The sequence below is a fragment of the Bombus vosnesenskii genome, unplaced genomic scaffold (assembly GCF_011952255.1).
Source record: "Bombus vosnesenskii isolate JDL3184/JDL3185 unplaced genomic scaffold, Bvos_JDL3184-5_v1.1 scf7180000013431, whole genome shotgun sequence".
NCBI classification, from domain to species: Eukaryota; Metazoa; Arthropoda; class Insecta; order Hymenoptera; family Apidae; genus Bombus; species Bombus vosnesenskii.
This window is the reverse complement of record NW_022883046.1, coordinates 605,513-628,235: the sequence shown is the minus strand read 5'-3', so window position 1 is coordinate 628,235 and position 22,723 is coordinate 605,513. Positions and strand designations below refer to the sequence as shown.

Below are 22,723 nucleotides of genomic sequence, written 5' to 3'. Positions count from 1 at the left end.
AATTGAGTAATATATTTTATTGTGCTAATTAGTACAATGGCCATTTTATCACAGTTATAATAAATATATAAGTGATGTGCGCAATAATAGAATAAAAATAGTTAAAACTATAACTGAGTTCAGCACTCTTACATCATGATATGTTTTTATTAAATTTAATATTATGAGCAATAGCTTAAGAGTATTAAGTACATACCTTGTTATCATAAAGAAAGAACAAGGATAAGTATTAAAGTATATTAAAATGCATTGTGAAATAAATATCAAAGTGTGTGTTTTCACATATTGCTATGCCTGCTGTTTGGCCTCAATTGTTTCAATTTTTCTAATATCTTTTACATAGTACAAAGTATCACCTTCCATACAAAGTAAGTCTAATAGTTTAGTCTACATTTAATATCTAAGTTTTGCAACAAAATAACCGAGATACATTTTTTAACATTCCATGGTCATATGGACTTCCAGCTTCCAGAAGACGTCGTTCGTTCGATGTTGTACCAAGGTAAATTAACCAAAGATGATATATTAAATAACAAACTACCACTATCCCAACAAGCAAGCTGTAGAGTGCAGAGATGAAGCAAAGGGCAATGCTGGAACAATATGTACATTATTATATTTAGATTGGGTACCCAAAGCAAACATTTGCATGTCATGTTATCTATAACTCTTATATTCTTAGAAAGCAAATAAGAGATATTACAATATTTATGACGTTAACACAAGTCTCAACAATTATCAATATCTTGTGATTATTAAAGTTTGCATTGTAAATCCTTGGTATCTTTCCAGTTTAGCTTTCAGACTGAGTAATGGAAAGTGTTGTATTTCTGCAGAGTATAATTTTATACTCTGGATATCATTAATTTCAAAATTGTATATTCTCTACAAATTGATGTTAATATGAAATATTTTTTGATCAATACATACTCTAATTGATGATATACGTCGCTGCAATCATCTGGTAAAAGAACAGTACCAATAAGTATAAATGGATGACATACACTAGTCATAGTCAAATTAGAACCGTAAATAAAAGCTATAGCTGAGAAGAATAAACATCCCAAGTACCATCTTAAATTACTTGAACCTATACAACAATCCAACCTAAAATATAAAATATATATCTTAAATATATCTGTATTATTACGTAAGATAAAATCTATTTTTATCATAAAGAGAGTTGTACCATTTACAATGATATTCTCTATTAAGGATGCATGTCTGACACATTCGACAATGATGCGCTTTAGGAGGTGTTCTTCTTCTACATGTAATACAAAGTTCTCCACTTCCTTCGCCAAGCTCTAAACCCTGAGTTAAACTACCTTCTTGAGTTGCAGAATCTGCATTTAATCTAGTCATGTAGCCGCACCATATACCACCCACAACACACATTATAAATACTAGATTCTCTTCTAGCAAAATTTCTAGTAATGGTACAACACTAATTTCAAAGATCAGCATCAACATAACTACACTGGTAATTGTCCACATTAAAAAAAATTTGGTACGTAGAAGAAATCTGAGGAAGTTGTGATGCAAGTAATACACCAATATTGGTGTTGCAACAAATATAATTATAGTACATAACACTGTTTGCGCGGCTATTACTGCCAATGTTGGGACTGCAAATATTGGTATCATTGCATCGACTGAAATTTGCTTAGCACCAGCTCTCCAACCACAGGGATTCCGTAGCCTTTCCCACATAGTCATTTTTTATCAATAATTATACACCAAAGCAATAAGTTTCCACTTGCATGGAGGATTAATGGAAGAATACCAAAATAAAGGTTAGAAATGCTTTACGGAACGTTGTTCCTTGATGAATATAACATTTCAAACTGACATTTGTTGAAAATATCGCGCGTAAGCACGGGCGGCAGCACCTTTTAAAATAATAGATATAATTAAATCACTAATTATAAAAATTTTCAATTCTTCAACTATCTACTCAAATGAAATTTTCCTTTAACAAGGAACCATTGTTTCTATACGAATCAATACCTTTCTTTTGACCAAAATTTTCTTATCAAATAAACGGTAGATCATTTTACTTAAGAACAAAATCAATTGATACAGTAAAATATTTTCTAAATCTCGTATTTTATTTCGCTACTACGTATTGTTATTTTTCGAAAAATATTGCGAAGAATGACACTTCTAACACTATTTTGAAAATGGCGCAAAAATCACAGGAAGAGTAAGTATAGTAGTGTTCATTTCCAGTACCCAGTGGCATTTGCCGTATGTAATGTGTACTTTATGCAAGAACAATGGTGTCAATATTGTATTCCAATAATTCAAAACTGTGACTAATCGTTCAAAAATTCTTTCACGGATTCCATTCACTCAACTCAGGTAACAAATACACCATAGATAATTGAAACAACCATTGATGCTTTTCTCAAAAGCATTGCCAGTATTGCTATTGTCACTTCGCCACCTTGTTTTACGTGTTCGTCATTCTCCTACCTGACATTTGCTGTAATTCGTTGCGCATGAAACTGCAAACGTGAAGCGCATGGCGGGAATATGACGCAAGTTGAAAATAAAGCCAACTTCAATGGGAAAAAGATTGTCAGAAAAAATTAGAATATCTTAAATTATCAACATTTTATAAAAACATCGAAGGTCAACTCTTATCTCGGTTTAGTACTTGTTATTTGGTATTTAACACTCTCGTTGAGATTATAGAAAAAGTCATACAGTTATAAAAATCGTTAAATGGAAAATATACAAAATTAGCGAAAGTAAGTACGACTTCCTAGTGAAATGAAATTCTTTAATCATGAAGAAATGTAATCATCGTCGAAGAGGATGATTTGAAAAATAGTTTCTTAATCAAGAGAAATATAAAAGTCAAGGCCAGGATAAAAAACTTAATCTATGTTGGTAAGGCAAAACGTAACATTAATGAGGTTACTGCCGAAACGGGCGCTCAGATGAATGCTATCATACATTACCGTTAGTGATTAAGTTAGTTGATCAATGCTTTACCAAATTTATTTTATCGATTCATGATTGCACAACGACTCACCTTTGAAAATTTGTAATCACTTTGAAAAAATAACACACCTTATTGTAACCTAATACCACAACCTTATCTGTTATACTAAATATCACATTATAACAAATGTATTCCACTGACACACGCGGTACAAATATCGATTGGTTTTTCGCGAAGAAGAAGACTCAGACGAACATTATTATCGCACTGTCGAGGCGAAGCTAATTAAAGAACAGTGGGGTAGAACGCTATTAAGATAATCATACGGCACAATAAAGAATCGTCTATACAAGTCAAAGATTGATCAATTACGGCTGCATGGTTGCTGCCTACTGGAACTGTTTTCAATTCATTGCACGTGTTCGAATTGTTTTATCAAATTATCATTGTTTACCAGACTCTCCTCTCGCGGCTTTTAGCACTAGGTGGGAAGGAAACATGGTACAATTCGATAATTATAATACTGTAAAATCATTCGATGCCGCTAACGTACATATTTCAATGTATATATTTATGCATATGTAGTACATGTAATTTCAATAAGATAATAGTGTTAATTTCGTAATATGCAATATTACGAAGTCCTGCGAATCGGAATATTATACAATATCTACAATAGAATCTAGAGCATTATTTATATTTCTTACGTTTTTAATTAGAGAGATAACATACATATATGTTAGTCAACAAATTCAAGGTTTACCATTATGTCCTACTTGTATAGACTTGTACAGAGGTAACTGGTTGAATTCGAATAACCGAGATGAATACGTTATTTATTTCGTGTTTTTTACCTGTCTCTTAGGATTACGTTTTTCGTCGAAGAAAGAAGCCGATTGTTGGCCTCTTTAACCTGCGGAAGGCTCGTCTCTAGCCTGTCCCTTCCTTATATCGCATACTGGACAGTTCGTACATGGATCTCGATTTGAAGACTTATCAAAATCAGACGGCAAAGCAGCCTTGTAGTAGCTCGTTAATGTGTCGCAAATTTGCGACTTCAGTCAAAATATTTAACCACATGCGGTTCGATTTTATATATTTCGTTCAAGTAAGATAATGAGATCCTGGCAAAATTGGTGAATACTTGAATATTTTAACAGAAAAAAAGAAAGAAGGGAAGAAAAAAAAAGAATTCAATATAAGCGAAAGTAACTGCATAGAATTGTATAGCTGCATCTATCGAATGAAGTACGTGATCTAGTATTGTATACGACGCGATTACATTTGGGGCACTGTTTACGTGTTGTTTCGAGCTGTCCTCTGTCTATTTATATTATCGATCGAAAGTAAAGTTTCGAGAACGTAAGATCAATGACCATCACGTTTACTCCTAGCAAAATTATAATAAAAGGAATAGGTCATATTTACTTGACCGGAACGAGTGTAGATCAGTCGATGAGGTCATGAACCTTGGTGGTGGTAAACTCGGTGGTGGTCTAACGTATGTTTCCGATCATTTGCTTAGGACGAAGATACATTAAACAGCAATCGGGGATTGACAGTCTCGTTTCCGCTGGATCGATTGATTGGTGGGAACTTGGGGGATTCCACGATGGGAATTGGAGAAACGAGTCGGAGAAAAGATAAGTAGATGCATTCTCGAGCTTCGTTCAGCTACTTTGGTACAGTCGTTCTTCGAGGTATAAGAACGAATCGTGTTATGGTCGAGACCAAGCGATAAGGAGGTAACGTCGTGTGACTTCAAAGTAAATCGGTTGATAAGAAGTGGCCGATGATCGTAGACCCGGGTTCTTGTACTGTTGTGTTAACAACTGGCGATGAATTGTGTCACCATGTTCCAGTGCTATTGGTAGCGGTGATGTTGGTTGTGGTGTTGGTGGTAACGGCGACGTGCAGCGATCTATGAATCCGGGGTTACTGCTCTCTCGTAGGCCGTACTTCGTGGGTTGAGAAGCTTTCAGGCTTCCCGTGGAAGGCTAGGAACTGGTCTGTCGTGGACTCGTGGGGATGTTATGTAAGCTGTACTTGATCGACATAAACGCATACAAAGACCGTATACATAGACGCATGTATGCGAGGAGCAACCTCAACTCCCAACGCAATACGTGCTGTAAGCGCGAGGTGTTTGAAACCGCGGAGATCCAGCGAGAGGATATTTGTTCAGTGACGAGAGTAGCAACGCGCTAGACGCAGCGATTCAATCAAATGCGTGCAGATTTTAAGCGAACGTCGAAACGTATAAGGCATAAACGTATAGACATCTCGATATTTCAGGTGATCGGGTTGCGTGTCCTAGCAGTGATCCTCGAAGATTACCCGAGGACACCTTTTATCCATGGTTCAGCTTCGACGAGCTTTTGAGCTATGAGGAGGATACCCGGTTGAGGACAGAAGACAGGGAGGAAGACGACGAAAAGGAGTTCGAAGAACGTCTAGTAATGTCTTCGGTTTCGACTAACAAACTGCAGATTTTGTGGGATCATTTCATTCATGCAGAACCGCAGAGCTATGAGGTACACGATCCCTGCATCTAAGAATTTCTATCCACCACGATTTCTTCCTTATCCCTTTTTTTCACTTCGCCAAAGTTATAAAATCGAGGATTCAAATTTGATAGATCAATTGGCACATCGAAGAGCAGAGGAGACTCTAACTAGCCAGATTAACTTGCAACAATATCAATTTTATCTTCACGTAACTATATCCTTTCTCTTTGGAATATTCTATCTAAACGGTAAAAACTTAGTCAGTGGTCATTTTTATTTAAATGTACTTACCTCATCTTGTTATTCCTTACCACGTTTCACTAAGCGAGATTTCGTAATCATCGTCAATCATGGCTAAACAGTACCTTATGTTGGTCTCAAGATGACTTACAAGTCACGCGTAACTTATATGCTTGTCGATATTTTTTCGCGTGTATCGAAATAACAAGTGATCCTCTGTCCCATGTAACGTTAACACTATCGATTTCTTCCCATGTACTTGGGAAGTTGAAGCAACTACAGAAAATTTGCATCAGACAATTCATATCAGTAAAATTCATGAATTGATAATCGCTTGCCTCTGACAAAAAATACGATGATGAATGTTTGTTTAAATACAAACTCGAAATAACATAATATGCATTCTTACCAATTATGCCATTTGGTAGCAGAGCTATCGAATTGTATAAGACAAAATTAAGATATTTGTGTAATTTCAATCTTTATATTCTTATATTTTGGTCTCTGTTTCTATCGAGCCGATTATTTCATCAGGCATACCACGGCACGTGCAATAATCATTTTGCATTTCGAAAATTAAAGAAAGCGATATCTTTGTTTCCTTTTTTACAGAATTTAATACTTTATATTTACTATTTTTTCGTGATATTTGTATCTCTGTCGTAATATTTTTCTTATTGTTCGATCAAATCTAGAAGGCATACTGTTGCTAAAAGAGAGTTAATTATTTATATTTATTTAGACTATAGTAATTAGCATTTAACATCGGACTTTTGATAATCTTTTGTTTTAATTTTTTTATTGTGATTCAATGGCTTATTCTATAGTTAATAAATTAAATTATGAATTGCGCGTTTTTTCTGTTTAGAAATCACAGTGGTTGGATATATTCCTCGCGGAATTTCTTGCCCAAATAAACGAAGGACGAGATGTGAAAGATGCTCTATCGTTTTGGTAAGATTACATGTCACTTAATTAAATTTCTTATAACTGCTTAATTTTATCGTACGGTAATAGTCGAAATAACAAATACCTTTCTCTAAAAATATTCACGTTGTAGGAGAATTAATGTAAAATTAATCTATTATTAAATTATTTTTTGTTTATTGAAATCAAATAAAGAAGTAACAATATAGAATTTTATAACGACACAGTGGTCGACCACAATCTGAAAATATGATCTCATGTCTGTGGTTTTGATTAACGTAACTTTTTACGTTTGTACGTCTCACCTTTATTCCGTTAGCGCGTGATCACTTTCTAGCGTTCACACATTCTTTGCAAGAATTACCTTCGATCAATACCTTTGCCAGTATTTCGTCAAAATAAAAATTATACCTTACTAGAATTTAACAAATGTATTAATCACAAGAGTCACTTAATGCCCTGCACACGATTGTTTTTTCGTTACCGAAATTTTACTTGATTTCACTTTCAAAACTTCTCTCGGAGATATCGCGTCTCTCATTGAAAATAAGATTGCATACCTGTATGAACGTTTCCACGATAACCCGTATCCGATGGATAAGATAGAAATATAAAATACCCAATATGAAAATATTCATTCCAGTTCGGTCGGCGGTGGTGGTGTATCTACCCTTATAGCCTGCGAGCTGCTCTCTGATGTACATGAACTTTGCGCAACGAGAATCGACGGGGACGAACTTGTTAGACTGAGGAAGTATTTGGCTCAGGATCGTGGTTGGCGTTGTTTGGCTGTTCTACAATTACTTGGTGTTCGTGGACTTTCTTGTGGGCGAGAATTGGTTGCTCTACTTATAGCTTTGTATCCAATTGTCCTACAAGAGGAAACGAGTAATAAAGCCAATTCTGTTTCATTGAACGAATCCACGTATTCTTCGATAGATGGTACCACACGTAATCCTTATGTAAAATTTTACTGCAACGACGACACCGTCGACGCGGTAGATATTGTGTCGCATGTAAAACACAAAAGGACGAAATTTAACCGATACGATGTTTTCTACGAGGGCAATGTATCGTCAAGAAGGAGAACAGGTCGTAAACATAGTATCGGTAGCAAGGTGCCGGTCCATTGCAAGCAAAAATCATTTGGAACGTCCGAAGCGCGTCGCAACACACCGGAAAGCGCGAGCAGCGAATCCGAATTGCTGACAGATGGTATGGATCAGGCACGATCACTCACGCTCAAGATCCGCCTGAACCCTATGGATTTCGAGTATTTCACTTCAGTTGTCAGAAGCGACGAGGAACAGAAATGGCAAGCAGCACTTTATGAGCTTCCTATCCGACCGGCAAAGAAAACACCGAGAGATTACATAGATGAGCGGATCAAGGATGTTCTAGATGCTAGAATTAGTAATTTTGAGACGAGTCTTTTGATTATTCAATTGCTTCAAGGACTACGAGATTACGATACTCCAGCCGAACAAACACCGGCTGTACAAGTTCTAAAATTTGCCTTGGATACGTTATGGTCCCTACAATTCAGTATAGACGGTGTTAGCTTGACTGGCACTGAATGTGCTACGTTGAAAGCTGCGGCTGCTAGGCTTATGCTTACAGCATTGGAACGCGTATTACGAGCAAATGAACCAACCACCGCTGTTATTCACAATGGTTTATTGCCTATGACTTTAAGATTACTCGAGGATGCTTGTAGCAAGCCTGTAAATGTTTTTTCACCGGAGGAAGGTTCCCTTTTGCAAGAGTTCATTTTTGCCACCATTTACGGAATAATAGCATTTCTTTATTGTTTGCTGCACCAACAAGGTAGCGCAGTAGAAAAATTGTCAGACTTTTTAGAACTATTTCAATTATTTACGGAGAGCCAGGATGGAAAGCTGGTGGAGCGAACAATTTTTGCGATTGTTGACCTGCCGAGCATTGATCCGGCGAGGTCAGTAATCCGTGCCAAAAAGATAATTGATATGATAGGTGCGCTAACGAGTGGCTTGAAGTCCGTTCGACGTGATATTTCGCACGTAGCTCATTGCAACAGAACAAAACACAAATCCTGTATCAATGACGTTCAAATCCATCACCATTCGGATATATTTGGGGCGCCTTATACTCAACCGATCGTTGGCGCCGTTATGAAAGAAGCATGTTGCATTTCGTCTCTTCTTATGATACTCACTAATCTTCTCAAGCATTCTCATCCCTTCGTCAGCGAGTTGCAAGTCAGATTGATCAAAGTTTTTACAACGGCAGGAACGTGTTGTTGTTTTCCACCCAGAATACTCATGACTAGTATCATCACTCTTTTAAAGAAACGAGAACCGACAATTTATATCCCAGCCGTGACATTCCTAGAGCGTATCTTTTTTAAAGAACTCGGTGCTTATTCGGAATCAGAAGTATGTACCACCTGTGACAGACCTACAACATATTCTTGGGATTTTGTGGAAATGTATGCAGATTTATTGACGCCGGATGAATCAAAATTATGCTATATTGTAATGGCTCATCTTCTAAAAATTGGGCCTTGTTCTAAATTACAGATTAGACGGGAATTGCTTCTAAACATTTTTTATCCAACCTTTTTGAAAGCCAAAATCTATTATACAGCTAACAAAGGAAATACTATCGCAAAATTTCTAATTCAATCTTGCCTCTCTGCGATATCTTATTTGATAGTAAACATGCAAATATATGAAGGATTCACTGAGATTAATGGGTTGGAAAAAGTATTGACTTTGTTACCAGACACAACTTTCACGAGAAATGTCTACGCTCTCCTAGAAGTCGCCATCATTGTCGAGATCTGGAAGACGACTTACGTGGAATCCGATCTCTTAGATACGGAGAAATCTGCCCTTAAATCTTTGTTCGATTCCCTTGAAAAGGAAACGAATGAATTATTGGATATTTTGGACAATTCGGCGAATACTTTTGTCGATGAGAAATACGTAGAACAAGTAGCAAACCAAATTCCTCGCGTGGAATTAGACGATCAGAATGTTGAAGGAACAAGTATTATCATAGAAAGTGATAGCTTGCAAGAACAAAGTGACGTGAAGGAATCGATCAATACAACTTCATGCCTTTTAAAAATATGGGATAATTCTGAGATTAATAATGCATCATGCTCGGAAATTGACAACGAAACAGATACAAGTAAGAAAATAAATCTGTATCAGGCTAGTGTCGCGTGGAGGACCGCAGCTGGAGTAACGCTTTACAGTCCAAAATTTCGAACTCAACTGTCGCTATATCCCGTGTCACAAAAATCTTCGCAGCTTCTTATAACGCTGGCTACACATATCTCTACAGATAGCATCACAGGTATATTCTAAAAAAAACAAAGAACGGATTGTACCATATATAAAAATATCTGGATTTACATTTACATACTTGTCTCCTTTTAGACACCAATAAATCAGCGCATAGACTCTTTGAGGCTTTGCTAACGTGCTGTCTAACATCCCCGTTGTGTAAGTATACTTTTATATAATGAATGTGAATCATAGGTATTCCAAGTATGCTTCCGTTCCACATGCTCTTTCGCCGTGTGCAGCTGCAGATTAAAATCCCAATAAGCTATGTGAATTTATTAGCCGTAAAAGCAGTTCACATAATACTTGACACCAGCAAACATCTCGACCTATCTACTGTTCGTTAAATCTCTCTTTCATCACGTAGTATTTTATCGTATGTGCATGTTTTATATTGTCCATAAAATAATATATGAAACAACGTATGATACAGGTGATTGTGACATAATTATGGAATTAGGAAGAGCGCTGATGGACGCAGGAATTAAATTGGGTCGTGGATTAGCTGTCATCGTGGAAATTTTATTAAAAGTCTCTATGTTAAAACCAGCTCAAGAAGAAACTATACCGCAGTGTACTCGTCCTAGGGTAACTTTCATACTATTTCATTTATTCTAAATTGGACTGATTCATTTAGTTATCTGGGTGCCATTTTTCGTTGCAGTTACCGATTATGACATTGGACACGATACCAGATTATGCCGCCGATGATAGTAGCACGGGTGAATATGTTACAGCTGATGATGGTTACGAAGCAGACGTAGAAGTACCAGCACAAAGCTTACATAGTAATTCCGTAAAAAGAAGCAATTCCTTAGGACCGGTAGTTGAGCCCAGAGGTCATGCAAATGCACATCCGGCATTATGCCTATTGGCAGTAGATTTATTAATTCATTTCAGTAAACAGTAAGTATTTGACTGTACGAAATATGGAAACTATACATGTGATAACAATATTATAAATGATATTTCTTTCGCAGAGGTTTGGATGCTGAGAAAGCATGTATTGTAACCACTGGCTTAAGAAAAGTTGCAGTCACATGCAGAGAAAGTGCTTCGAGTAGTGCCACACTTGCAAGTTCAGGTGTAATCACAAAGATGTTAAATGGCTTCAGGGATATATTTACTAATAGAGATATCCAATATCAAGGTATTTTTAATATATAAACTATTTTATAGTATATAACATACCGATCCTGTTTACAACATTACATAATAAAATATTATAGATCTACAACATGCTGTGCTAGAAGTATTTACTTTGCTAGCGACACAATCGATTTCGCCCTCAGAACTAGTCATGTACTTGTCTTTGTTCAAAGTTGATGAACCACCTCTACGATCGTTGTTGGAACCGCTTTTCCATTTAGGTTTAGCTGCACGTCCACAACCAAATTTTATCATATCTTTTCCTGTACCTTCTGATACGAAAATATTATCGAAAACTCAATCGGAAGAATATAAGAACTTGGAAAAGGTTGAAAATCTTGTAAATAATTTCCGAAAAAAACATTTTACATCGGGTATATGCAGTCCATGGTCTGTGCATGCAACGTGTCTACCAATTGGTCCAGAACTGGCTTGGCCAGTTTGGTTGCATGGTTGTTCCGCCTCTATGTGGTTGAGAGTTGAAAGAGGATTACCCGTTAGTAGCAAAGGAACAATGATTAATACTTCACCATTACTCGATTCAGATGATGAGAGTTTGTCCGATTGGGGTATTCTGTCCGACAATTGGAGTCGTGAAGGTTGGTAAAGTGGTTTACTAAGAACTAACAAATAAATAAATAAATAAATATATATATATATATATATATATATATTGATCATATATATATATGATCAATTTAATACTTTCTTCTAAGATTTTTGCCACAAGTCCATCATATAACTTTATCAAATGTAGCAATATATTTATTATTTTGTATTCAATGCATGCTCTACACATTATCGTGGAAAGACCAATCGATGTCTGATCTTTTCTTGGGTACATCAGTCGTAGCAGGTTCGTCATCTCCACCTACACCAACATCGATTATTCATTTGATGTCTATCGGATTTGAGACTCTGGTGCTTGAAACGTGGTTGGATCTTAAATCAGGTAAATTATTTTGAATAGACTTTTAACTTTTAGTATGATTAGTGTATTTTATTCCTTTTATTATATTTCAGATAAATTAATTTTACGATTAACTCGGCCAGACGACAAAATGAATAGAACAGTTTCGGAAACATCTGTAATTGGTATGCTTTCTTCTGGTCAGTGGCATCATTTAGCATTGAATTTCAAAGACACAGTTTTAAATAAACGCAGTGCGGTGGTTGAAGTCGTGCTTTGGGTAGATGGGTGGAGAGAAATCAATGCACAATTGCCATTTGATGGACTGCTAGTGAGGAAACCTGGCACCACGTGTGTTCTATTAGGACAAATTGGATCCAGCAATATCGGTGCTTGGTATCTTGGAAATTTAATGGTATTCAGGTGCGCATTTTATGAGACATTTAACTACCAATTAATAATTATATCATGTGTATGCAATGTTAAAAATTAATTTATAGATGTCCAGTATTTACGAAGGAGAGAGCATTATACCTAGCAAGTCTTGGCCCTAATTATACTAATCTTGCGGAATGTACTTTAAACATAGAGAATCCAGATTTTACGCAACTAATTGCATCTGGCGCTCTAGACGGTGTACGAGAAATACGATTTGGTGAGTACCATACAAAGACATAACATAAAAGAGAGGGAGAAAGGGAGAACGAGCGAATAGCCAATTATATTTTTATCTAATATAGAGGGAGGAAAATTTGATACAAGTCGAAGGAAATCATATGGCGGAACGTACTTAAGACACGCTATTGAAACTAAAGTATCTGAGACCAAAATCGATTGGGATACAGTTATGGATGCTACAAATTCGCAATTGGCTGAATTGCAAAATAATTTGCTTCTTAGTTATGAAGCTCAAAATCCCAATATTGTTCATTTATATCCTCAGGCTATTGCAAATCCAGCTGGTAGGTGTATTACTTCGTAAATTTATATTTGTTAATTAATGCTTGATAATCATTAATTCCTCTTGCATAAATATTACATGCTTATTTTTAGCTGTGGTAAGAAATCTATTTCCGGGTCAACCAGGTTTTAGAGTTGTTTTCGCACCGGAACATAGAGTTTCACAGCAACCACCTTTATCTGTGACTCCGATACTTTCTGCTCGATTAGAATGCCAACAGTATAGAGGTCTTGTACCCGCTGCCATTTTAGTGGGTGGTGTACCTATATTTTTATATTTGTTCGCAAGAGTAAGCATAATTATACAGAAATATTTGATGCTATCAGTTATGACTACTTATGGTCATCATTAAATGAATTTACAGGTAGTCGAATTAAATTCTAACGAAGAAGAGCAAGCATTAGCTCTTTCAATAGTTCTGCAGCTAATACGGAATGACTCTGAACTTTTAAATCAGTACCGATCAGAAGATGGAACATCTTTAATCCTATGCATTTTAGAATCACCTCGATGTCACACAGGTAGACACATTCTGAAAGCAATGTTAGATGCAGCTTGTGATAGTTCGATCCTAATAAAAGATATCGGCAGTGGTAATCATTTAGTCTCACAAAATTGCGAAGCTGTGATTACGGATCCAGATTTAATCAAAGGTGCATTGACCGCATGGAAAACATGGGCAAAATATGATACATTAAATTTGCTATTGCAAGCATTGTTATTATTATTAAGAGATCAACATTCACAGCGTGAGTTCAACGCAACTCAATTAAACAGAGTCGGAATTGTTGATACCATTTTAACACTATGCAAAGTAATTTAATACTTTTTGTAAATACTGTATTTTATAATAAATATACTAAAGAATTCATAAAAATATCTCATTGTTTATTATAGGAGCATTTTATGTATGATGAGTTTGGTGCTGTACTTGATTCTTCAACAGGAACTGCAGTAGTTGAATTGATTAGGGCACTTATGGGAGCACCTCCAGAATTTGCTCATATAGTAGCTATTACTGACTACCTAGTTCTGGTTCATCAAGCATCTGAAACTTATATTACACACTCAAGACACAATATATATTTTTTGTTACCACCGATTGGAGAAAAAAGAGTTGTAAAAATTGCCGCTACAGTAACTTCCAACTCTTCAGATGAATCCATAGAAACTATTGAAAATAGTAAATTGGATAAAGGCTTAACAAATACACAGGTTTGTATTTGTTATTAAATAGGTTGTAAAATAAGTAATAAAAGATAAAATTCGATTGACATTACTTTTTTAGATTCAGAGAAATAGAATGCCTAAAAGAAAAGAACGCCGAAATGGTCCTCCTCAAGATACCAGTGCTGGAGAGGATTCAGGAATCGCAGCTAGTGATGGGTCCAACCCTCTTAGTAACGTAAGTATGTAATTAAGTCTGCTGTTTATTAATTATAATCTACTGCAAACTCTGATTTTTTACATAGGAAAAACAATCTACGTGGATGGACGAAAGGAAAGCTTGTCAAGGTTTAGTTTGTGAAGGACTTTTATTACTCCTCCGAGATGCAGTTAGGGTTTTACCTGATAGCCAAGTTGGTTCGGTTTTGAAACACGTTTTAAGAGCTGAACTTTTACTTGTACTGGCTAATAATCCAGATACTAGAGTTCGTACAGCACTAGCTAAGGTATGATAGGATGTAAAAAGGAAGTAAGTTCTATTTTCATTCAAGTATTATAATAACTGGTTAACTTATAGGTTGTACAAATATATCTACAACGTGCTAGTGATGAGGAGGTCAACAAATTTATAAAGCAAAAATATTTTATACATTTAGCAAATCAAATAGCATTATATCCTGGAAGTGAATCATTGGTAGTTGCTTTAGAAAATTTAGTTTTACGAGGCCCAACTCTGGCTGCAATGCCTCCATTAATGGCTGTAATAGCAAAAGCAGCAGCTACTGAATCAAATGTAGTTAGACCAATCGTATCATTTATGACTGACATAATTGCAAAGGTACGATATCGTAGTTCGGTCTCATTTATTAAACAAAATTAATTAACAAAATTTACTTTCAGAATCCTACTGCTTTGAGAATGCTTTTGGAACAAGGTTTGATTGAATCATTAGTTCAAGCATTAGTAGGAAGTGCTCATAAAAGTGGTTCTACATCTCTTCATCGAGATATTCATGTACTTTTTGTGGCCATTGCTACAAAACTTTTGGAATCTCCAGGAAATCACCAAATGCAAGCTGTCCTAGACTTGCATTTGATATTAAATCATATGGAATTGAAAGAAAAATCTCACTGCATTAAAAATAGAACATGTATATCAGTTGTAAGAGATGCACAGGTAGCACTTTTTGATGGAGAACTCGACGTGCTTATAGCGAAAGTCTCAAATCAATCGAGTTTCCGATTACGTAGTACAGCATCGTATCTAGCCTCAGCTTCCCATATAACTTCAGGTAGTACTTGTATTACAAATAATGAAAAGATAAAATTTCAGTTTCTTCACTTTATCAATATTATATTTTTTAGTTTTTACAACGTCCAGTGAACAGAGTGACCATGGTTCTCGATCATCTAGCTATACGAGTTTACATACACCTTCCATTGCAACCTTACGCGAACCAGGCAAAGGAGAATTGCTTGAACGGTTTCGTATTGTTCTCAGCCGTGCTGTTGAATTTATAACAGCAGCTGATGATTCACCTTCTGGCAACGAGTTACAATTAACTAAAAGATTGTTTTCAATACTTTTACATGGTTTTTGTAATCCACTACAAAGGAAAAATCATTGGAGCAGCGGATGGTCAACCAGACACGCTTTAAGAAAATATACGGCCAAATTAATGGTGTGGTTACTTGGACCACATCAAAGTAATAATACGAGGATTTTTGCTGTTAGATCACTAATGGAAGAGCCGAAAGCTCGTGAAATTCTGTCTTCTCTTTTGGAAGTTCATCCACAAGTGAGTCTATCGATTAATTCATATTTATCTGTTCTCTATTTTCTTATATGTATGTTTCAATGCATTTACATATATCAGGTAGAACAAAAGTTCGCTGTCTTCTTTTGGGATCTCTTACAAAGACGAGATGAGATGCCTAGTGCTGATGCAAGGATATGTATAGAATTGAAAGAAGCTTTGAGTATATGGGATTTAGCAAAAGGAATAGAACAAGCTAGTCCTGGGATATGGAATGAAGAATTAGCATTGCTAAGGCGAGAATTGATGAGAGATCGAGATATATGGATCGACAACAATCTTCCTGCAATTCAAAGGTAAGTAAAATTAAATAGAGTGTTATATTTTTTATTCCTTTATTTTGCAAAATATTTTTCTCGTTTATTAGAATTGCCAACAGATTTGATGTACTTGCTAAACAACTAACAGAAAGTGCAATGGCTATAACGCGTACTGTCGTGGAAGAACAAAATCGAGAACGTAAAGTATTAATGGAAAGACTGAAACATTCAAGAGCGATGGAAGCTCAAGCAATTGCTAAATGGAGAGATTTAGCAAGACGTCTAACGCATGAAAGAGCCCCTTGGCATTTTCCAAACAGTTATCCAAGAAATTGGGAACTAGATCCTACGGAGGGTCCTGCTAGAGTTAGAATACGATTGCAGCGGTGTCATTTAAACATTGATCGAAGATTTTTTATGACCGAATATCAAGATAGGCTAGGTTTGATCGCTATTATTCTATTAATTATTTTCATTCAATTTGTTTGTATTTACATAGATTTCATTTTTTGGCGTACAGATGCAGTAAAAAACGAAGCCCCTTTATCTTATTTATTTACGAATAATCGACAAGATGCAAATGCTACAGCATTAATCGAGCGACTGCATACTAGTGAAAGAATACGTAAAATGTCTCAAGCCAAAGTAGTTACTCCTAGAGCTGAATTATCTGGTGAAGTTCTTATTGGTGAAACATGTCTTTATTTTGTTCCTGATAATCCTGATGTTCTACTGCACACAGATGTACGACTCTGTTAATCCTTTTATTATTCTATGAATTCATTATTATACATTTAATTGGATACATAATAATTACAGATAGCTTTAGGTGGCTTGGATTTAGCTATGGTGGGTGGAACAGCTTGGCGCCTTGAAGATATTCGAGAATTGCATCGAAGAAGATATCAATTACAGGAAAGGGCTATTGAAATATTCCTCATTACAGGAAGAACTTACTTATTAGCATTTAATTCTTCAAAGGTACATATATCTTATCTTAAAAATAAATACTATGTAATTCTTCATAATGATATTTAACTTACAGGAAAGAGATGAATTTGGAACGGAATTATCTGCTTGCAATTTACCGAGACGAATACCTGGTGATGATTTAAGCGAAGCTATCTCGTTGTGGCGAAGTGGGGCATTAACAAATTGGGAATATATTACTTGTCTAAATAAATTAGCCGGTCGATCATATAATGATTTAATGCAGTATCCTGTATTCCCATTTGTATTAGCTGATTATACAAGTGAAAAAATTGATTTAAGTAATCCAAAGATTTATCGGTAAGTATAATAAGTATAATACGTAAAAGTATGATGAGGGAAATATTTACGAAAAAACAATTTTTTTTTAGAAATTTCAAACGCCCTATGGCTGTGCAGGATAAAAAGAATGAACAACACTATATAAATAATTACAACGTAAGTGGTTTAATTATGTTTATAAAAAAATATAAAAGAATATTGTTTATAATATTATTTACCGTTTTATATAGTATCTCAAACAAGCTTTATCGGAAGGTTTAAACTTAATAGCGTTAAATCAAGAACCATTCCATTACGGATCGCATTATAGTAATTCTGGAACAGTTCTCCACTTTCTAGTAAGATTACCACCATTTACTAGTATGTTTCTATGCTATCAAGGTAAATTAAAGTTGCTTTTTAGATGTATGTATACATGTTGAGATTTAATTTTCATAATTCAGTTTATTTCTATTTTTGAAGACGATAATTTTGATATTCCTGATCGAACATTTCATGCACTGGCTACTACATGGAGATTAACTAGTTGCGATTCAACAACAGATGTGAAAGAATTAATTCCCGAGTTTTTCTATTTGCCTGAATTTTTGTTGAATTCCGAAGGTAATATAGATAATTATGGCTCAAAAAATGATATGTAAGTTAATTAATATTCAAAACAAACTTTGTTAAAGGATTTAATTTTGGAGTTCGACAAAATGGTAACCGGGTTGGAGATGTTGAATTACCGAAATGGTGTGGAGGTGATGCACGACTTTTTATTCTTGCTCATAGAGCAGCATTAGAAGCAGATCTTGTTAGAGAAGTTCTCCCTTATTGGATCGATCTGGTATTCGGATTTAGGCAAACTGGTAGACCAGCAGTAGAAGCTATAAATGTTTTCCATCCTGCCGTATGTTGATACCAACATTCATGCAATCATATTTAAAAGTGTAATTTAAATTTATGGATTTATTTTTTTAGACCTACTATGGATTTAATGTTGAACAAATAGCAGATCCTTTAGAACGTCAAGCTTGGGAAACGATGGTTCGAACGTATGGCCAAACACCAGCGCAATTATTTACGGTTGCGCATCCCTTACTGATTCAAAATCTTGCAAATACAATAGTTCATAGTTCATTACCACAAGTTATTGAAGGTGTAGATGGCATAAAATGGGGAAACTATGTTGGTGCTCCTGGAAATGAACCAGTTTTATGTTGGAAACATAAACATAAAGCACCATTAGCATCTTTAGTTCCTTTAATGACTGGTGATGTTTTTGGATTACCTAGCTATACTACTTTATTACTCGTTTATACAAAAGAGAAGGGTACATATTAATTTCATGTAAACATTTCAATAGTCACATTTGCAGAACTAGATTGTATAATGTTTCTTTCTAGGCACAAGTATGTTAAGTGGAGCATTTGTATCAGGAGCTGCTTTAGTATCATGGAATGGCACAGATGGGATTGTAAGACTAAAATATAAAAAAGAGCAACCACCAAGGCCATTAATTAGATCTTCGGGTCTTGACCCAGTAAATAGATACATTACTATTTTCTGGTACTTTTTTGAATTGCAAATTACATAACATAATTTTTTTAGATTACAATCTTGGGATCAGCTCCAGATTGTGGACAACTATGGATAGGTCATTTATCTGGTAAAATTACGGTGCATACATACGCAGTTGTAATAAGTAAAATTGACTTCACTTTAACACCAGCATCTGTACTGTTAGCTCATAGAAGTAGAATAACAACAGTGTTTCTATCACGGGCATTTAGCATCGCTGTTTCAGGTGACTCGAGTGGTGTTATTGTTATTTGGGATTTAAATAGGTAAGTATTCTAATAAATAAATAGATAAAAACATTCATGTAGCATCTAAACTTATTTCTTATCCTTTTGTAGTTTAACATACATAAGATCCATATTCTGTGAACAGAACTATCCTATTCGTTTACTATCGATTAGCGAAACTCTCGGAGATATAGCAGTTACTTATGAAATTCCTAGTGAAAATACATCTACCAGTCAATCCGAATTGAAAGTATTTACTATCAATGCAAGGGCAGTTGGATCTATTTTATCAAGAAGAAGAATAACAGCTCTTTGCTATAGCAACGCACCAGAAGGAGTTTCTGTAAATGTTATTGCAACAGGATTAGACAATGGTGTAATAAGGCTATGGAGTAGTTGGGATTTAAGATTAGTCAGAGAAATTATAAATGGTATAAAAGGATGCGGAGCAGTAATTGCGATAGCATGGGCTTTAGACCAACATCACTTATATGCTGTAACCGAAGATTTCACTATTCTCATATGGGAAGGATCAAAACGTTTAAGCAATGGTACTCCAAAATTTGTAAATTTAACGTCACTCTAATGTAAATAAAACTAAAATGTATTTTAAGTGCATAGACAACATGTAAATGTTAAATATTGTTCAACATATGTTTTCATTTTATTAAGTATTTTATAAAATAAAAAGGATGTTTTTTACAATTATGACACTAGTGTCACATTCGTAATAATTTTGTATTGTAATTAGAATCACATCAAACTCCTAACATATCACACAATCATTATATTTGTAGTTAGTAGATAAAAATCCAACTGTTGAAGTATTATTTTCCTAAAGTTTTCAATACAATAACTTTCATGATCTAATAACATATCAACATTTATACTTTTATATTCTGTTATAGTACAGTAAATACAGACTTATTAACATATTTATAAATGTACTGATAGTATATTAATGATATGCTTACAACTTCTAATTTCATAAATTTGTTTCATTCATGATATTGTAACATGTGTATATAAACATATCTAATAAACATATCAAGCAATAGATTCAAATAACATTTAAGCAATCTTCAATAATTTCAAACATTGGATAATACTTCCCTGTTCTTTTTGCAATCTGTTCAGCTGTATCTCCGCTTGAATTTACCAATCTTGGATTTATATCTGGATGCAATAAAAGAAGTTGCAAAGCAGGAGAATTATGAGAACTTGCAGATACTAAATGCAAAGGAGTTTGATCTCCTTTACTTCTGGCATTTATATCTGCTCCATTTGCAATTAATACCATTGCACATTCAACGTTATTCCAGCAACATGCAGAATGTAATGGTTGCCATTCATCCATAGTTTTAGCATCTATCTTTGCACCTGCTTGAAGTAAATACTACGAACAAGATAAAACAGTGATGCACTTATTTACGATCACTTTTGTCAAAGAATAAATTACGTTCAAAATGTAATATTCATACTTCTACAATTGCTACGTGATTGCCATAACATGCTCTATGCAATGGAGTGTAACCATCTTTGTCTGTACATTCTAACAATAGCGGGTTTTCCATTAATAATTTTTGCACTTTATCCAGCTCGCCATTCTCCGCTGCAGTCAGAATTTCTTTTGCATCAGGTTCTATAAAACATATATACATGTTACAAAATTGATGGTGAAAAATTGTAATACACAATTCCAAATCATCAGCTAACCTTTTGCATTACGTTCAGCCTCTACTCCATCATCGTCATCTTCCCATGCACTAACTTGCATACGTTCACTTCGTGGTTGACTTAACATTCGATCACGGATTGCTTCCAAATCCGTCAATTGATCACTTTCCTCGCCGGATGATGACATTTTTCTTTCATTTCAGATCAAATAAACAAGATTATGTGAAACGTTCTTATCATATATTATACGGATCCATCTACTGGAGTATGAAGACACTGCTTATACATAAATTAAATTCGATAAGTTTTTCAGATGCGAAAATCATCTCATTTTTTCGATTGTTTTTAAAATGTTTTAAGACTAATTTATGATTTCGGTACGATAAAACGAAATGGAATGTCTGAAACTTTTAGAAACTCTAGATATCTTTGGTTACGCTGGCATATGCGTGGGAACAGAAAACTCACAGCTATTACAAAATTCTCTCATAATATTGCAACAAGAAAATCATTTTCAAAAGTGTTATTATTGGGGTAAAATCTATGGGGTTCGAAATGATTATCATATTGCGTTTGGTTTTGAAAAAGATTGCTTGAACGATCAAGTATATTACTACAGGTAAGCTAACATATCAAAACGATTCTTTAATAGAGCATTTCAAAAAGATAGAATATCTGAATTAGTACGGATGGCTTAAATTGGTTATTACTACCGAAAGCAAATAAATGTGCACGATTCTTGACACCTCTTACAATTAATAAGTTCGAAGGGGATCCTTCTATAGCCACCAACGTTTACAATGTTAATCCTCCGTTCCCGCCAAACGAAGATCCCAAAAAGTATTACGACGTAAGTCAAAAACAGTAGGAAAGATTAATTTTTGAAATTAATAAGAGAAGAATGTTTAAAAATCAATAATTCTTGATATGTTAGGGCCCTATACCAAAAGAACTGAAAGAGGAAGACAGACTGGCAGCTACGATAGAGATAATTAGAGAAGATGCCATCATAATTCCTCGTGGTGCATGGTTTAAGTGTCCCAATGGGAACGTAATTGAAAATTTAAGTTTCGAAGGACTCAGTGTTACAGATGCTTCGTATTTAAAATCGTATTTGCACGCTCGTTCCCCACAACAAAAATGGAATACCAATTTACTTACGAGACCTGATTATAATTACGCAATAGATTTTTTAGATACAATTGATATGGATGTGCCATCAGGTACTTGATTAGAAAAATTTTAATAATAATTTTAGAAAGTTATTTTTTTTCTTCCTAATATATTTTATTAGGATGTTGGAATCTACAGTTTTTACATGGCAAACAATCAGTGATTTTACATAGTCTCTTTTGGCCTGGAATGACGTTTTATCATAAATTACATAGTCCACATTATGGATTTCTTTACTTTGGACATGGGAAAAAGAATATGGATATTGTCTTTATGTTGTAACTATAGTAATAAAAAGTCAATAAATTCAAATTCATGCTTTTCCTAAAATCTATTCAATCTTATTCAACTAATGAGATTCGTTCGATTCCTTTTTGTTTTCTATGACAACCAAATACATATCTGCAATCACTACATTCGATATCAGTTTTTTTTACACGTAATTTACGATATGTTATAATATTTTATTCGTTAAGTTTACAAGTAACAGCAGTACTAAGAATGACTTCAATCGGGGAAATAATTCTTAATAAAAATGTCCAACATTTCAAATTGTAACGCGTAAGTCTCGTTAACATAAGGTTATGAA

General features: G+C 34.8%; 4 protein-coding genes across 11 annotated transcripts; 2 read left to right on the top strand and 2 right to left on the bottom strand.

Moving 5' to 3' along the window:
- Position 1: 1 nt before the first annotated feature.
- LOC117238035 (palmitoyltransferase ZDHHC23) lies at positions 2 to 2,372 on the bottom strand. 3 transcript variants are annotated; one of them, XM_033502578.1, is made up of 4 exons: positions 2,236 to 2,372; positions 1,190 to 1,892; positions 931 to 1,107; positions 2 to 593 (listed from the first exon to the last, which is right to left on the bottom strand). In XM_033502578.1, exons 2-4 carry the CDS (start codon positions 1,717 to 1,719, stop codon positions 401 to 403), a joined length of 900 nt encoding a protein of 299 aa, XP_033358469.1. In that variant the 5' UTR covers positions 1,720 to 1,892; positions 2,236 to 2,372; the 3' UTR covers positions 2 to 400. The 3 variants fall into 3 exon arrangements, with proteins under 3 accessions (XP_033358469.1, XP_033358468.1, XP_033358470.1); XM_033502577.1 differs by having other exon boundaries at positions 2,011 to 2,260; XM_033502579.1 differs by lacking the exon at positions 2 to 593 and adding an exon at positions 658 to 830 and having other exon boundaries at positions 2,011 to 2,260.
- On the top strand, positions 2,240 to 19,989 carry LOC117238018 (lysosomal-trafficking regulator). 5 transcript variants are annotated; one of them, XM_033502527.1, is made up of 35 exons: positions 2,240 to 2,364; positions 4,479 to 4,988; positions 5,249 to 5,487; positions 6,569 to 6,654; positions 7,271 to 9,969; positions 10,053 to 10,118; positions 10,393 to 10,547; positions 10,624 to 10,865; positions 10,940 to 11,109; positions 11,189 to 11,707; positions 11,956 to 12,060; positions 12,132 to 12,441; positions 12,519 to 12,673; positions 12,759 to 12,980; positions 13,072 to 13,268; positions 13,344 to 13,793; positions 13,877 to 14,194; positions 14,268 to 14,384; positions 14,452 to 14,652; positions 14,724 to 14,984; positions 15,047 to 15,437; positions 15,511 to 15,944; positions 16,023 to 16,258; positions 16,330 to 16,664; positions 16,743 to 16,966; positions 17,042 to 17,203; positions 17,268 to 17,512; positions 17,584 to 17,650; positions 17,725 to 17,875; positions 17,957 to 18,097; positions 18,169 to 18,386; positions 18,458 to 18,809; positions 18,883 to 19,019; positions 19,088 to 19,323; positions 19,396 to 19,989. In XM_033502527.1, exons 2-35 carry the CDS (start codon positions 4,982 to 4,984, stop codon positions 19,868 to 19,870), a joined length of 10,323 nt encoding a protein of 3,440 aa, XP_033358418.1. In that variant the 5' UTR covers positions 2,240 to 2,364; positions 4,479 to 4,981; the 3' UTR covers positions 19,871 to 19,989. The 5 variants fall into 5 exon arrangements, 4 of the variants coding, with proteins under 4 accessions (XP_033358418.1, XP_033358417.1, XP_033358416.1 ...); XM_033502526.1 differs by having other exon boundaries at positions 11,920 to 12,060; positions 17,725 to 17,832; positions 17,938 to 18,097; XM_033502525.1 differs by having other exon boundaries at positions 11,920 to 12,060.
- Positions 19,930 to 21,850, bottom strand: LOC117238038 (ankyrin repeat domain-containing protein 49-like). Of its 2 annotated transcripts, XM_033502583.1 has the most exons (4): positions 21,715 to 21,850; positions 21,001 to 21,237; positions 20,766 to 20,926; positions 19,930 to 20,680 (listed from the first exon to the last, which is right to left on the bottom strand). In XM_033502583.1, exons 2-4 carry the CDS (start codon positions 21,146 to 21,148, stop codon positions 20,345 to 20,347), a joined length of 645 nt encoding a protein of 214 aa, XP_033358474.1. In that variant the 5' UTR covers positions 21,149 to 21,237; positions 21,715 to 21,850; the 3' UTR covers positions 19,930 to 20,344. The 2 variants fall into 2 exon arrangements, with proteins under 2 accessions (XP_033358474.1, XP_033358473.1); XM_033502582.1 differs by lacking the exon at positions 21,715 to 21,850 and having other exon boundaries at positions 21,001 to 21,420.
- On the top strand, positions 21,354 to 22,718 carry LOC117238037 (radial spoke head protein 9 homolog). The gene is made up of 4 exons (XM_033502581.1): positions 21,354 to 21,580; positions 21,646 to 21,811; positions 21,896 to 22,184; positions 22,256 to 22,718. Exons 1-4 carry the CDS (start codon positions 21,354 to 21,356, stop codon positions 22,414 to 22,416), a joined length of 843 nt encoding a protein of 280 aa, XP_033358472.1. The 3' UTR covers positions 22,417 to 22,718.
- The last annotated feature ends 5 nt before the right edge of the window (positions 22,719 to 22,723 follow it).